Below are 14,905 nucleotides of genomic sequence, written 5' to 3'. Positions count from 1 at the left end.
GAGCGGGAGCAGCAGCATTTCGCGGTAGCGACGTCGGCGGAGGAAGATTAAAAATCAAAACAAAAACAAATCAGCAACCTTACAGTCAATGAACTTTACTTTTGTGGGGCCGCAAAGCGGGTTATGAGGAGGGAAGGACGGCGCACACAAGGCAGCCACACGAGGAAACAGTAACGGGACACACCGGCAACGAGAGTGAGCGAGAGCAGAAAAGGACAAGAATAAGAAAAAAAAAGAAGAAATAGGTATCGTGCCAGACATACGGTAGACAGAGTCTCCTCCATCTCTCTCTCCACCCCCTCTCCTGTCCACCGCATGCATCATGCACCGGGCAACCCCCATCCAATTGTACTCTTGCTTTCATTGATTGAATACAGAGAGGAAAACGGCACCAGCCCGCCCTTCCTCTCCCTTGGCTAGGTTTTCTGAAACTCTTGCCCAACTCTAAACTAGGCCAAGGTCAAGGTCGACCAGACGTAGACCAAAAAGGCGGGATTCCACCGTATGTCGTCATCAATGGCTGTCTGGCGGACTGGCTCTGACGTTTTGCCTTCCGAAGTCCGACAACAACAACACACTTTGGTATCATCCATTGGAACTACCCCGAGATCTGCTTATGACATGGTGTAGGGGGGTAGGGAACGAGGTTAGAAGGAAACGGTGGTGGTGGTTATGAGTAATGCCGGTAAAACGGGCCGTCCGATTGAAAGCACGTGCTCGCGCGATTACTAGCCCGTCGTGGTTGCCCGATGACAACAAAAAAAAAACCATCAAAGGAATCGCGTCGTATGTTGCTGTTAACAGCGCGCCAATGCCATTAGCAACGGACTGTGGGATTCGATGATTTCATATTTCGTGTATCAAAATTGTCTTTTCAAGTAAGCCAATTTTCGTTTCGAACGGAACAAAGGGTGGAAAACATTTTTATGTTTTTAATCGTTAATCGAAACGGGACCGCCACGGAGGATCTCGGCAGCTTTCCTCGACAACGGCAGCAGCGGTGACTGAGCATTCTCCTTCTCGCTTTCACCACCGACCTTAGCACGCCACGCCGGAGCAGGATGGGACGATGAAGCTCTCGTCGGCACTCTCGTCGCTGCACGGTAACTCACAATCGACAATATGGATGTGGAAGGAGGGATCACGGTTTCGCTGGGACAGCACTAGGGGGACAATAATGGCAAATGACAACAAAACTGGAACTTACGTCTAATTTTTCCAACTCCTGCACCAAAACCTGCAAGTACAGTGAGGGGGAGAAGGAAACAAAAACACAAACAAACGGTCAGAGAAGCTGTCGGTCATCGTCGTTTCACCTCGAACCCGGAGAAGGTGCGTCGGTTGCTGGACTTACCTTTCCCGCTTCCTGTAGCGGTCCATTGGAGAGAAATTTCGCGATCAAAAAGTACAATTCTGTGGGCGAAAGGGGAAACCGAAAGCCCGTTAAAAAGGTTTTTCAGCAATAGATGGATGGATGGTTGAAGCCAGCAGCAGCAGCAGCAGCCAGCAATGACGGCAAGATTCGGTCGATTCACTCATACACCCAACGGGGGGTCGGGCCCTGCTGCTGCTGCTGCTGCCGAGTCCGTGGAATTGGTCACTTAAAATTCGTCCTCCCCGGGCTTTAACCTACCTGGAACGGGGATACTGCTGTTCACTAGGTTTCTATCTTCCATTTTCGCACACGTTTGCTCACTTGAATCAGGCGGAACTTATCGAAAAGTGCATTTTTCCACGCACCCAACACTGAACACATCCGCCATTACTTAACGCTCGAGCTCGAATCCGAGACGAGTGTCGTGAGATCCGCTCCGCACATTCACATACACCACCATGAGCTGGCACCACTCTCACACACACTAGCGTCGTCTTTTTTCATCGATTCGTCGATTTTAACCCTGAGGTGCACCACCGAGCATCGCGATCAATTCAATCTGATTCAAATCCGTTCAACGAGTGTTTTTGAGCTAAAATGCATGCCAGCTCGCTAGAGGATAATGTTGGTTGATGGAAGATGCACTCGTAGCCACACGTTCGGCAAGTTTCGCCCTTTTGTTCATCTGATTTTCCGATCTCAGAAAATCTTTCTTTGAATTCAGTCAGCTGCCAAAACCGCCATGCACTACAGCGGTTCGGGGTGTAGAATTTTCACCGGGGTTTTTTCAAAACAATCCGCTGTCATGTGAGTTCCAAATCGGCAAGAACCAGCTCAGCTCAACCGTACGGCCCCTCTCGGACCACAGGCTCCGAAGGGACAAAAGAGTAATTTCAGCAACTAGCAGTTAAGCGGTCCCAGCTGAAGTGCGTCTATCGTGTAATTGTGCGTTCCGTTTTAGGCCCACCAGCAGCAGCCATGGCACCAAACGGCTCCATCGTGACGACGACGACGACGACGTCGGATGAATCCCTACAACCATCCCTAGCCCCACCTTCTTCATCACCGCCGGCACCGCCGACGTGGGTACGGGAGAGTAATCTGCTGTGGTACCACCGGTGGGTGATCCGGGTGCTCCGGGCAGGTCCCATACCGGACCACGTGGCCTTCATCATGGACGGTAACAGGCGGTATGCGAAAAAGGCCAACATTGCCAAAGTGGAAGGCCATTCGGCCGGGTTTGAGAAGCTGTCTGAGACGTTGCAGTGGTGCCTGGAGGTCGGCATCAGCGAGGTCACCGTGTACGCGTTTAGTATCGAGAACTTCAAGCGCACACAGGACGAGGTGGACGCATTGATGGATCTGGCGCGTGAAAAGTTCCAACGGCTTCTTGCCGAGCGTGATAAGCTGCACGAGCGAGGCATCTGCATCCGGATCATTGGCAACTGGGATCTGCTGGCGCCCGACATTCAGCGCAGCATCGCCGAGGCAGTGCTGCTGACGAAGGACAACCGTAAGGCGACGCTGAACGTGGCGTTCGCGTACACGTCGCGGGATGAAATGACACATTCCATACGTACCGTCGCCCAGGGTATCAGCGAAGGGCGGCTAGAACCGGAGGACGTCAACGAGGAGCTGCTGACGCGCTGCCTTTACACGAAGTATTCGGCCGAACCGGATCTGCTGGTGCGGACGTCGGGAGAGGTTCGGTTGAGCGATTTTCTGCTCTGGCAATCGACCAGCACCGTCATGTACTTTACTGAAACGCTTTGGCCCGAGTTCACCATCTGGCACCTGTTTGGGGCCGTCTTCTACTATCAACGGTATCGGTGGCGAATGCAGGATGTCCGTCGGTCACTCGACCGGTTCACTATCGATGCTGTCGCCTACTCGGATGAAGCGGACGCTTCAGAGGGCGCCGCTTGCGTTGAGCGAAAAGAACGAATAGGACGCTTCTTGGCGCACGTCGAGCAGGAGGAAGAGGAGCAATTAAGGCGATTAGTCCGAGGGATGGCTATCAAGTGAAGAACGGGTGCGACCCTAGTATCGGTCGCTAAATAGCATTAGCATACATACACATACACAGCTAAACCAGCCAAGCGGGATCGGTGCGTACGTAGGATAAATCGTAGGGTCAATGTCTTCGCATTCGCAAAAACATTGCTGTCTAGTAGGCTACGGGTTCGGTGTCGACCCGATCCCGAGGGACACTCTTTCCTTTTTGGAATCCTTACTCTGTTGGGTAGTAGCAAATGTTAACTAAATGCATTAGTTAGTCGTTAGGGAACGAATCAAGAAAGACAACACTGTACTGTACTGTAATATCTTCATGATGGCCCCCCGGGCCAGTAGAGTAGTCTCGTACAGCCCCGCGTATTCGGTTCTTCACGTGGTGCAATCATCCATCCCATGTATGCCGTGTTTGTCGTTGAGTGTAAATAGGCAACAAACCTTTCTTCTACTTCACTATACCACTTCAGCCAGCCAGGAAAACGTGATGAAGATCCGCTGGATGTACGCCCCTAGGAATGATTTGGTGTAATAAAGCATGATGAATTATTATAAAACTAGTGATCAATGTGAAATCATTTTTCTCTACAACACCACTTCCCTATCTCTTCTCACAGTCTGATAAGTCTGTAAGTGGTTGGAGTGGAGTTATCTCACGTCTCACGTTGGCAAATTTGGTAAAACTCGCCGTGGAAGTAAGACAGCAAAACACCGTTCTAGCCAATATTAATCCCAAATATCACCTGTAATTTGCGTTATGCAAACGCGCAACATTTGAACCATTCTAAGTCATCTAAACACCTTAATTGGCCTTACTTAGCCTTACATAGCCTTACTTGATGCGATAGTGACCATAGTGTGAACGTGTACTGCTGCAACTGCTCGCATGCATCCAGTTTGTAACAGGCTTTAAACATGTCCGCGATCGACCACGCGTTAACTACTCGATAGTGAATGTTTACAGCCGAAACGACTATCATCGGTTGTGCCAATCGGCAAGCCATATTGGTCGATAGAAATGAATCGATTTTTTCGCAATAGCGGCCAGTGCAGCAACTGGCTCTCATCTGGTCTAGTTATTTTGTGAGAAATGCGGTTGGCCTCACATTTCTGTATAGAGCTTAGTAGTAGTTGGTTGTTCAGGTTTAGTGGTACTGTGTGTCATTGGTTTTTGGTAGTTTTTACTAGCTTCCAGAGTTTTTGATTACTCTTGGTGTTTCGGTTAATGATAGTTAACGACACAAGCAGCCATGGCACCAAACGGCTCCATCGTGGCGACAACGACGACGGCAGATGAATACTTACCACCATCCCTAGCCCCACCTTCTTCATCACCGCCGGCACCGCCGACGTGGGTACGGGAGAGTAATCTTCTGTGGTACCACCGGTGGGTGATCCGGGTGCTCGGGGCTGGTCCCATACCGGACCACGTGGCCTTCATCATGGACGGTAACAGGCGGTATGCGAAAAATGCCAACATCTCTAGAGCAGATGGCCATTCGGCAGGGTTTGAGAAACTATCTGAGACGTTGCAGTGGTGCATGGAGATCGGCATCAGTGAGATCACCGCGTACGCGTTTAGTATCGAGAACTTCAAGCGCACACAGGACGAGGTGGACGCACTGATGGACTTGGCGCGTGAAAAGTTCCAAGGGCTTCTTGCCGAGCGCGATAAGCTGCATGAACGAGGCATTCGAGTACGGATCATCGGAAACTGGGATCTGCTTGCCCCCGATATGCGGCGCATCCTTGCCGAGGCGGTACTGCTGACAAAAGACAACCGCAAGGTGACCCTAAATGTGGCGTTTGCGTACACGTCGCGGGATGAGATGACACATTCCATACGTACCGTCGCCCAGGGTATCAGCGAGGGGCGATTAAAACCGGAGGACGTCAACGAGGAGCTGCTGACGCGCTGTCTCTACACAAAGTCTTCAGCCGAACCGGAACTGCTGGTACGGACATCGGGCGAAATGCGGCTGAGCGACTTTATGCTCTGGCAATCGACCAGCAGCGTCATGCTTTTCGGCAAACGTTGGTCGCTTTGGCCCGAGTTTACCATCTGGCACCTGTTTGCGGCCATCTTCTACTATCAACGGTATTGGTGGCGAAGGCAGGATATCCGTCGGTCACTCGATCGGTTCACCATCGATGCTGCCGCCTGCTCGGATGAAGTGGGCGCTTCAGAGGGCGCCGCTTGCGTTGAACGAAAAGAACGAATTGGACGCTTCTTGGCGCACGTCGAGCAGGAGGAAGAGAAGCAATTAAGGCGGTTAGTTCGAGGGACGGCAATGAAGTAACGAACGGTTTCGCACCCACTAGAACACACAGTTAAACCAGTCAACCGGTTTTTCGTATTTCGATTTGTACGACTCATGATAGTGTAATAAAGCATCATGAATTATTATAAAGCTCTAGCTTCAGCGTGACATCGGATGTTTAGCGTTAACGTACCATCATCATCATCATCATCATCATCACCAATCGGTTTACTATTTACGCGCCATTTATTCAACTACTACCATGCTTTCTCGAGTTTTTTTGTTTTTGTTTCTGGACGAGACATCTGGTCCCTCCCTCGTAATCAACGGTAATCACTGACTTACAGCTAATGCCTTACGAGTTATTGTAGGAGCCAACCGCTATGCCCCCGGTTTTAGGGCATCGCCGGTGATCGTGAAACTATGGTAAGGTGGTCACACATCCAACAACATCAAATCGATCGCTCTAAAAACCGCCAATAGGAAGCTCACGGAGGCATTGCAGTTCCTCTTCACCTCCGTAATCGCTCTTTTCCAGTTAGTTTCTAGGTTTAGGGTAAATTTCCTTTCCATCTCCTGGTAATGAGGCAAATTGGGGATAAACGATATACAAACAATCTTTATATATATTGCGGATGGGTAAAATCAGGTGGATCAATTCATCTTTAATGCGAAATCATATTTCTCTATCCAACTTCTATACACATACTTCATTGATCGGATCCGTTCGCCTGGCATGCTTGGATCGAAATGACAATCGGAAAATTGTGACCGGAGGCGGGGCATCGTCTGCCTATAGTAAATGATTTCCCAATCTCGCTCTCTCTCTCTTGGTTTCGCTATTCGTGCGTTTTAATGAAAAGAAAACCATTGTGGTGGCTTTTTATTATCATTTTCAACACTTTTCCCATTTCAAACACGCTCTCTCGCACTCTCCGCTCAATAATTCAATTCAGTTTCAGTTAGTAAAACGAACTCCGGGAGTCTACGGCGCCGACGGGTAATATAATTATAAAGATAATTATCGGATGACTATACTTTCAAAGGTAATTAGATGGATTACCAACACCTCCCCCCCTCCTCCCGCTCCCTCCTTTGCGGTTGCGGGGATGTGTTGTTGAGTGGGTCTCCTCGGCAGCACAAACCACACACTAGTACGACGGAAACGAAACGACCACCTGGTGCGGGGTGGCGAGTGGGAAACGAAGCCAACCGAAGAAAGCTGCCTGACCGCGGTACACGGATCGCTTCGTTCGTTTACGGTGCCGAGTGTCCACTTCGTTGTGTGTCCCCGCTGGGCCACTACTCTGGGGTGACCTCGACAATGAGAATCTTATACATAGTTGCTATATCACGTGGGTAAAGCGACATCAATATGATCGCTTTTTGCTCTCGTGCACCTGTCGGCACGTTCTACTGACTACTACAACCAATCCTTCCTTTCGCGCCTTAATCGGCTGGTGGTTCCATCATTCGAGCTACATCCTGTACCGATCGGAACACTACCGTGGTCGGAAAGTATGACCAACGCCCGGAAACACGCCGGGGCCATTTGTTGCTTTGGGTAAAAAAAATAAGAAAAAAAAACAAAAACCAAGGAATCTAAGCAAGGATCGGGCGAATCGGCCTCCACCCGGCACCGAAACGCTCCAAAGCGGGCGACGTTGTCTCGCGACGGTGCGATCCGTTGTTCCTTTTTCTTCCTTTTTCATGATGGCCTTCTCTCCCTTTGCACGGGTTATACAGCTAACGGGACTATTTACACAATATCGCCCCCTCTGGTTCTCGGTCGACTCTGTCGCTGGGACTGGGATGACGATGATGATGATGGCCAAATGCCACCGCTGGTGCCACCACTACCACCACCATTTGCTGGTTCAAAGTTGACGTTCGGCAGCGCGACCACACCCAATCGAGGTGAGGACGCGGAAGAAGGACCGGCGGCACTTGCTTCACCACCACGATCACCACGGTGACCACTCGTCGAGGGTAGGAGATCCGGGGCGGAGCGTACCTGGCTCCGCTTTACCACATCATTCATCCGCTCGATCAGCTCATCATCCGTTGTTTCCTCGCCCGTATGGAACGATCCGGAATGCTGTGTATTGAGGATGTTGTTGCTGCTACCAGCGCCACTAATACTACCGCCGGGACCAGCTGTCGCCTCCGGTAGAGTCTCGTACTGGGTCCGGGCGCGTGAGAAGAAGCTGTTCCAACGAAACCACCAGTTAGTTTATGGCTTTTCAAATGGACACCACACGTCCAATACATACCCTTTGAAACGTTGCCAGCGGGATAGCTGTTCCTCTTCACCGATGGCACCGTAAGGTGAAGCACCGGAAGTAGCTGCCTCCGCCGCTGTTCGCTGCATCGGCTGCTGGACATTCCGATCATCCAGCAGCTCGTCATCATCGTCCGAGTGCTGCACGCGAATCTGCACGGTGTTGATCGCTTGCAGCAACGCTTCGTAGCTACGGGACGTGTTCACGTTACCACCGCTCGGTGCATCTCCCCCCGTCCTTCCACTAGCGGCAGTGACCGATGATGCCGCCGCCGTCGGTTGCGTGGTGGTAGGAGGAGACGCATTGGCATTGGTTACCAGCACATCCGACACCGGCTGTCCTGCCGTTCTGGCTGCACTGTTCACCGAAGCATTCTGTTGCAGCAGTGGAGCATTTTCATCGGCATCCGACGAGGACATGCTACCGCTGGAAGACCGATGACGTCGCTGACGTCGTTCGCCCTGCACCAACACACGGCGCTTACAAATGGGGCAGACGCGCCGAGATTTCGTAAGCCACGGGTCAATGCACAGTGCATGGTAAGCTGCGAGCAAAACAAAAAACAAACACAGAGGCGTTAACGGGAGGGTCCAGCTCGCAGCTCGAGGCCAAGCGCGACATCGATACTCACCATGGCGACAGGGCAGCACTCGTAGACGGTCGTTCTCGACGAAATCCTCCAGACAGATGGCGCACGTCTCGTAGTGCATACCCTTGACGAACTTTACGATGCCCATCCGGCGTAGTAGCGACGGTGGCAGGCGCCGACGTAGCGTACGACGACGCTCCCGTATACATCGGGCAATCATGAACAGCACCTGAAAGCAACGCTACCCAACCATCAGCAACGGGCACACATTCAGCCACCGCTAGTGCAACCAAAGAACGACAACGCGAACACGGTTCTTACCATGATGATGAAGCAAAGCCCGACCACGATCGCGAACGGGATGATCAGATTGTTGCTAATGTTGAAAGGAATGTCGTCGGTGATGACGAGCGCATAGTCGTGATCGTACAGGTAACTCTCGATGATCCCTCGCCCGCTGCTCTCCCCAACAAACACGGACGGGATGATCAGATCCTGCGGGTGGTTGGCGGACATGTGTTCTTTGGGAAGAAAAAAGCCAACAGTATCCAGTTATCATTCGCTCTCGTCTCGCAAACGTTATCCTGATCGGGGACCGGGCCTTACCCAAATCATTACTGCCAACATTGTGCACGATAACCATCGAGTATCCTGCCTGCTGAGCGTTGCGTACCTTCTCCTCAAACGAGCAGTTGTATCTAGAAAAAAAAAAAGCGAACCAACACACCCATTAGTACCCGCGCAACAATAGATGGTGATGATGATGATGATAAACAAGCAAATCGATCCAATTCGATCCGGTCCCATCGGCACCGCATACCGTGCGATAACGACTGCAAACTTGCTGCTGGTAACGTTCGGTGGTGGACGCATCGCGGAGCAACCATCGGCCGGATCGGCCCTATCCGCCAGTACCTTCAGGCCCGTGTCCGGTATCTCGCCACCGAATGTCGCCGGTAGGTCACGGAACTCCTCGATTATCTGCAAAATACAGGGAACGATCGCGTATTAGAACCGGAGTAAACCAAACCAAACAAGCGCAGTGCAATACGCTCTTTGGCAGCGATAAGGACATCGTTGACATCATTAAACGTTCCGATCAATGCACTTGTTGCACACAGTAGCCGAGTCAACATCTCAAGGACTGTCAGAGGCATCACTTTTTTTTTTGAGACAGCAATCTGTATTCCCGATTTGGCCACGCTTCTTTCGGTTCGGTCGCATTTGCCATTATCACAAAGAGGGATTATTGATGCGGAACGAACGATGGGGGGCGACCAAAGAATAGGAGTAAAGGATGAGCTGTCCCACCGTGTGCTTGATAGCCATTATCAAGCACAGATTAGCGCACGCGGCATTAGAGGGTACGGCATGAACTTGTGGACTAATTATCATGCGCAACCACGAACCATTCGGCGCAGCGCCTATGTTTGGGTTGTCTCCCCAGAGAGCGAGACTAGGAACAGATTTGGGCCAACGGAAACAATGACTTTCAGTTGCTGAATTAGAAGATCTGGTTGCCGGCGGCGGCGGCGGCGACGGTAATCACATTTTTTTCCGTTCCGGTTCAAGCGGAGTGGCGTCATGAGACCGAAACCAACTAGAACGTGTCCGGCGGTTGGTAAAGCAACTGGAAACAACGCCGAACGCTCTGCTCGCTCTCGGTCGATAAGCTTGTCACGAATTTCGACAAATTTCACTTAAATCCGTCCACGCTCGCTCGAACTGTTTGTGTTTTACTTTAGAAACGCCTTCGTCAGGCCAGGAAAACTGATCCCATGAAAACACTCGAACCGAGCGACATTGAAGATACAAAGAAGCAAAAGGCAGCGAGTGCTCCGCGCAAGCATTGGAAGACAACATTGTCGCCAATCGACGACGACGTGCTTGACCGTATCGTACAAGGCCCGCGTAGCGAGGAGTGAATGAGTGGTTTCCAATTGAACCACCCGGCGGCGACGGTGGCGGCGGCGGCCAGAGGGATGGATTGGATTGATGACATAAGCAAACAAACACCACCAGCGCCAGAAAGAGAGGGTGACGGGTTGAGAAAGAGCGAAAGAGCGGTTTCAGCACCTACAACGCAAAGATAGCAAAGAACTGATAAGCAGACGCTCAAGGCCCATGGGGGCCCCTGGTGGATCACAAGAAACGCGGAAGAGCATGACCTCTTTTCCCTCTCTCCAGCTGGTTGCAGGGGTACTTTGGCCCCGCGGTAAATAAGGTGCAAAAATAGATTAAGGCTGACTGGCCGTGAATCCCAGTCACAGGAGAGCCTTCTGGAAGAAGTTTGGACCCTCGGATCGCTTACTTACTTGATCGCTCAGCATCTGATAGACAAGGATGTCCGCCTGCGCCGTTGGAACTTGCTGCAGTATCGTCATCATCATCATCACTATTGACACCAGCAAGATGATTGCTGCATGCCGGCGATGCCGGTGAGCTGGTACCGGCCTCACCCGTTGCGTTCTGGTTGTGATTGAGTGGGCACGTTGCCCGCGATACGCAACGGACCCAGATGCAACCATCATTGTAACGTACGGTGCTTCCTCCTTCTGCGCGAAACGGAGTAACCGCTGAACACGCGTGGAAAGTCGAGTCACAACTCGAGGCGAACAGTTGTAGTAGCCCTCCTAGTAGGCGCGTTTCGTTTGCCCGGGGGCAACTGCTTTGGATTGCAGAAGAAGAAGCACGGTGAAATCCGCTGTGGCCATGCGAGCGATCCGTCGAAATGTAAAGCCAATCACCGATTCTTTCCGTTGAAGCCGTGGCGCACCGCGGCGCGTGGGTCTTCGTTATCAGGTACGCAGCAGCCGTTGAGATCGACCGTATGTGTGTTCCTCGCCTGCTTCGACGGTCGTCGACGTATGCCGTCGTCGATAACGTCGGAGCGGTGTGCGAAGCGATGGTACGCGAATGTTGAGGAAGGCGCACAACCAGCCCAATGTGTGGCCAATGGAAAATCGTCGGTGGGAGGAATGTGGTTCTAATTTCACGAAAGAAACGCAGCAACAGCAGCAGCAGGATGAAGAAAAGAAGGACTGTTCTCGTTCACACGGTGTACCTCCCGATCGACACGGTTCACCGTAAGATGCGCTCGCTTGATTGCGGTGATGATTGACGATCACCACGACGGCGCACTGTACCACCCGCTGTTACCCGGTGGTTGCACCTGCCAGAGAAGGAAAAAGAAACCAAAAAAAAACGGAGCATATTAAAAAGAAAGTCTTCATTTAACGCAATGTTTGCGAACACTATTTACTCCCTCCGATGGGAATCTGTATAAATAAAACCAAAATGAATGAATATCACTCCCACCCCGGGAGCCCGGGTATGATGGGCCACAAAACACAATGTCCCTCTCCAAGGTTACTGTGCGCTAAACGCGGGTGCGCGACCAGAGCGGTGTGCGGGTTGATCGTAGCAAACATTTGACTGGTTCGAATGCTGTTGCCCGGCTCGGTTACCGCGGAGTTCAAGGATATTTCGTACCTTTCCAGTGGCGAGACGGAACAGCGCGGAGAGTGGAGGTTGGATTGGCACTACCCGCACCTTTTTTCATCTCGGGGGTAAGGAAATGAAACAAACACGCAGAAAACTTGTCGGAAGGAAGGAGCATTTGAGAAGTTTTGTGTTGAAATAAATTCCCGCTATAAGTTTAAAATCAAGCGACTCTGTTTGCTCAGCTACGTCAATCTTGGTCAGGCTGGTCAGCAGGAGAAGCAGCATCGTAGCAACCTACTGCCCATTGGCGGATGATGATGTTGGTGATAGGGTCGCATTCGTTCGCTCGTCGTTCGCTGATTCTTTCGATCTTTACTAGAACCTTTAATCTAGAACCTCCGCATCGTCACTGTAGTCGTTAGTTACATCAGCTGGGAATGAGTAATCTCGCTGGTTCTTCTGCCTCAGTCGCTCTCGCATCGCAGTTGCTCTATTATCAATTAATTTCAATCGCGTTTCATTCAACCGGCACCGTCTCTCGTCAAAGAAGAGGGTGCTGCGCGTTTCCTCTGCTAACGCGATGGATGTTTCGTGATGCTCCACTACTACCAGGGAGATGTGGGGTTGGCTAGCAGGGACAGTTTTATGAGGTCACACATAATGCGTTTTAGCATAGCGGGGCCCATTAATATGTGTGGACATCGATTTCTAGCGACCAATTCCTGCTGAGGTCACTGGTCTGGAGGGGTGTTCAGTCTCCTGGGACCCCTGGAATGGCACGTAATCTACTGTCGCACGAAATGTGCCACAAAGAAAAACGGGAAACGGTGGAAAAAGGTAAACACACATCTCTTCGGAGGTACGACGACGATGACAACTTCCTTATCATTTGCTTGTGCTTGTGGAGCATTTCCTCATCTGACTCACTCAACAGGCACGGGCACGGAGTTAACCACCGGAGAGTATGGGGACCACCGACCGACCGACCGATGCACAACAGACACAAACACACTTGCAGTGCTGCACTTGTAGTAATCCTATTAGTGCACAGTACCCTCCCCCTGTCCTCCTATCGCGCATCACAGATTAGATTGAACGAAATGGTTGGCCCATTCCCGTTCCGTTGGTTCCACGCAACGATTAACATGCATCGCAGCAGCAGCAGCATGACAACGGGAAGACGAAGGCGACAGAGATGGGCAGCGCGGTTATGCTTGACCTTGAAAGGCAGAACCGAACCCGAAACAGGTGACGGTCTCGTTTCATCACAGGAACACGGCCCCTTCTCGGCCCTAGAGGGGAGGGACACTAGGAGAGAAGATGCGTCAAACAATCCCTTTTCAAACACACGCGCACACCCACGGACACGGAACCCTTTACACAATGACGAGAACGCGAACAAAATGCGAAGGCGGCCGCGGTGACGGTTGCTGATGATCACCACTATCGCAGCCCCCCCCCCCCCCCCCCTTCCCTTGAATAGTTTTTTTCGTGGATTGCGGAGTAGGAAAAGCTTCCTTAAAATAGACGACGTTCAAAAACCCTGTTGTCGTCGTCGTCGAGAAGAACAACAGCGCAACCTCCGACCACAGGTGGAAAATAGCTTACCTTCTTTAGGCTTTCACGGTGCTGTCGACGACAACGGGGCCAAAATGGGCCACCACCAATGGGGAGGGGTGTTGCACAATGCGCAGGATGAGGGGGGCAGCAGAACTGCGTTGCCTGGCTGGCTTGTTCTCGTTCTCGTCGTCGTCCACGGCAGTCAAAACAAAAGCAGCGAAGCTGCACCAGAGACGAATACAGGGTGCCTCCTCTGGTCATCGGATCACCCGTCACCACCACACCCTGTGTTTCTTCTTGTGCTGTGATGTTTTCACATCCACCGCACAACGGCACAACGGGCACGATAAGGCATTTAGCAGGATCGCCCCCTCACTTGGATCACTTGTTTTGCTCCCGAACGAAATCCCGAAAACACTCTGATCACGCCGCCATCACTACTGCTGCTGTTGGTGGGTTGTGGGATGAAAACACTGAAATCATCGATCGACCACGGCAACGGTAGCACCACCACCAGCAGGACCACGCCGCGTAATACGGACTTTTCCGTCGTCCGTGCCTTTTTCCGATACTCTTTCCGACGAAACCCGCACCGGGAAGGGGTGACCGCAGCGATCGGGCAACACTTGAATGGAAAATTGTAATCTTTTTCTCCGCAGAACGCACCGTTTCTGGCGAAAAAGAGCTCCTTCCGGAGCGGAGTGGAGCGTAAAGATGTTTTTACTAACCCGCGTATGTGTGCGTGCGTGCGAAGGGCCTTTTTCATCAGCAGTTTGTTGCTGTACGGTCGTCTCGCTTACTCGTGCGCGTTTGCTCGGGAGGTGGGCGAGTGAGAGAGGTAAAGTGAAAAACAACAACATTTTTGGTGGAGCTGTCATGGCGAAGTTCCTCTTTCCAGGGCGCGTATGCACCAGGCATCAACGGAAAATGATGAAAATCTCATTTTTTTGTGGTTCAGATAATGCTTCTGCTAATGAGCGTGTTGAGAGAAATATCAAATTCCTAATCCTGTTGTCCTTCCACGTTAAATATGTTGTCGATTTTGCATTCTTCAGGCCGCATTTCACGCAAAAGGGAAGTTCGATCTGGCATCTGGAGGGAAATGGTTTGTTAACGGATAACCTTTGCTCGAAACTGAAATCAACTGCATAAGGGACGCATCACATTGTAAATAATTTTTGGGAAGAAATACTCGATATGCTAAATATTCCCAGTCCCATTCTCCATCCAGAGCGATGAGCAAATATTACCCAGGATTGGAAAATTCAAATCCAACATGGCGGTGACAACCAGGTCCGATGACATCACCCAGCTAACTAAACGCACCACGCGCTAAGCAAAACAAATGCATCGGCGGAAACGTCATTTTACTCCGGGAACTCGA

The 14,905-nt window shown here is 51.3% G+C and overlaps 4 protein-coding genes across 7 annotated transcripts in view; 2 read left to right on the top strand and 2 right to left on the bottom strand.

Moving 5' to 3' along the window:
- LOC126573299 (bromodomain and WD repeat-containing protein 3) overlaps positions 1-1,773 on the bottom strand; it is a 13,330-nt gene extending 11,557 nt beyond the window's left edge. For both annotated transcript variants that reach the window (XM_050233292.1, XM_050233293.1), the window contains exons 1-3: positions 1,634-1,773; positions 1,355-1,413; positions 1,208-1,237 (exon numbers count right to left, since the gene is read on the bottom strand). In XM_050233292.1, coding sequence (XP_050089249.1) covers positions 1,208-1,237; positions 1,355-1,413; positions 1,634-1,676 — 132 coding nt within the window. In that variant the 5' untranslated portion in view covers positions 1,677-1,773. The remainder of the gene's footprint in view (positions 1-1,207; positions 1,238-1,354; positions 1,414-1,633) is intronic.
- Positions 1,774-2,188: 415 nt separating this feature from the next.
- LOC126580803 (dehydrodolichyl diphosphate synthase complex subunit DHDDS-like) lies at positions 2,189-3,945 on the top strand. Its single transcript, XM_050244066.1, has 2 exons — positions 2,189-2,262; positions 2,337-3,945. The coding sequence occupies exon 2, from the start codon at positions 2,354-2,356 to the stop codon at positions 3,398-3,400; it is 1,047 nt and encodes a 348-aa protein (XP_050100023.1). The 5' UTR covers positions 2,189-2,262; positions 2,337-2,353; the 3' UTR covers positions 3,401-3,945.
- A 690-nt stretch (positions 3,946-4,635) lies between these two features.
- LOC126570137 (dehydrodolichyl diphosphate synthase complex subunit DHDDS-like) lies at positions 4,636-5,685 on the top strand. The gene has a single exon (XM_050227675.1). It carries the CDS (start codon positions 4,636-4,638, stop codon positions 5,683-5,685), a length of 1,050 nt encoding a protein of 349 aa, XP_050083632.1.
- A 171-nt stretch (positions 5,686-5,856) lies between these two features.
- Positions 5,857-14,272, bottom strand: LOC126580838 (E3 ubiquitin-protein ligase RNF167). 3 transcript variants are annotated; one of them, XM_050244118.1, is made up of 8 exons: positions 13,570-14,272; positions 10,833-11,689; positions 9,338-9,498; positions 9,124-9,215; positions 8,839-9,038; positions 8,560-8,758; positions 7,920-8,472; positions 5,857-7,853 (listed from the first exon to the last, which is right to left on the bottom strand). In XM_050244118.1, the coding sequence occupies exons 2-8, from the start codon at positions 11,046-11,048 to the stop codon at positions 7,406-7,408; spliced, it is 1,869 nt and encodes a 622-aa protein (XP_050100075.1). In that variant the 5' UTR covers positions 11,049-11,689; positions 13,570-14,272; the 3' UTR covers positions 5,857-7,405. The 3 variants fall into 3 exon arrangements, with proteins under 3 accessions (XP_050100075.1, XP_050100076.1, XP_050100077.1); XM_050244119.1 differs by having other exon boundaries at positions 8,560-8,746; positions 13,570-14,271; XM_050244120.1 differs by lacking the exons at positions 10,833-11,689; positions 13,570-14,272 and adding an exon at positions 10,067-10,261.
- Between the last annotated feature and the right edge of the window lie 633 nt (positions 14,273-14,905).

Source organism: Anopheles aquasalis, chromosome 2 (assembly GCF_943734665.1).
Source record: "Anopheles aquasalis chromosome 2, idAnoAquaMG_Q_19, whole genome shotgun sequence".
NCBI lineage: Eukaryota > Metazoa > Arthropoda > Insecta > Diptera > Culicidae > Anopheles > Anopheles aquasalis.
The sequence above is the reverse complement of the archived record's forward strand: the minus strand, read 5'-3'. Positions and strand labels throughout refer to the sequence as shown.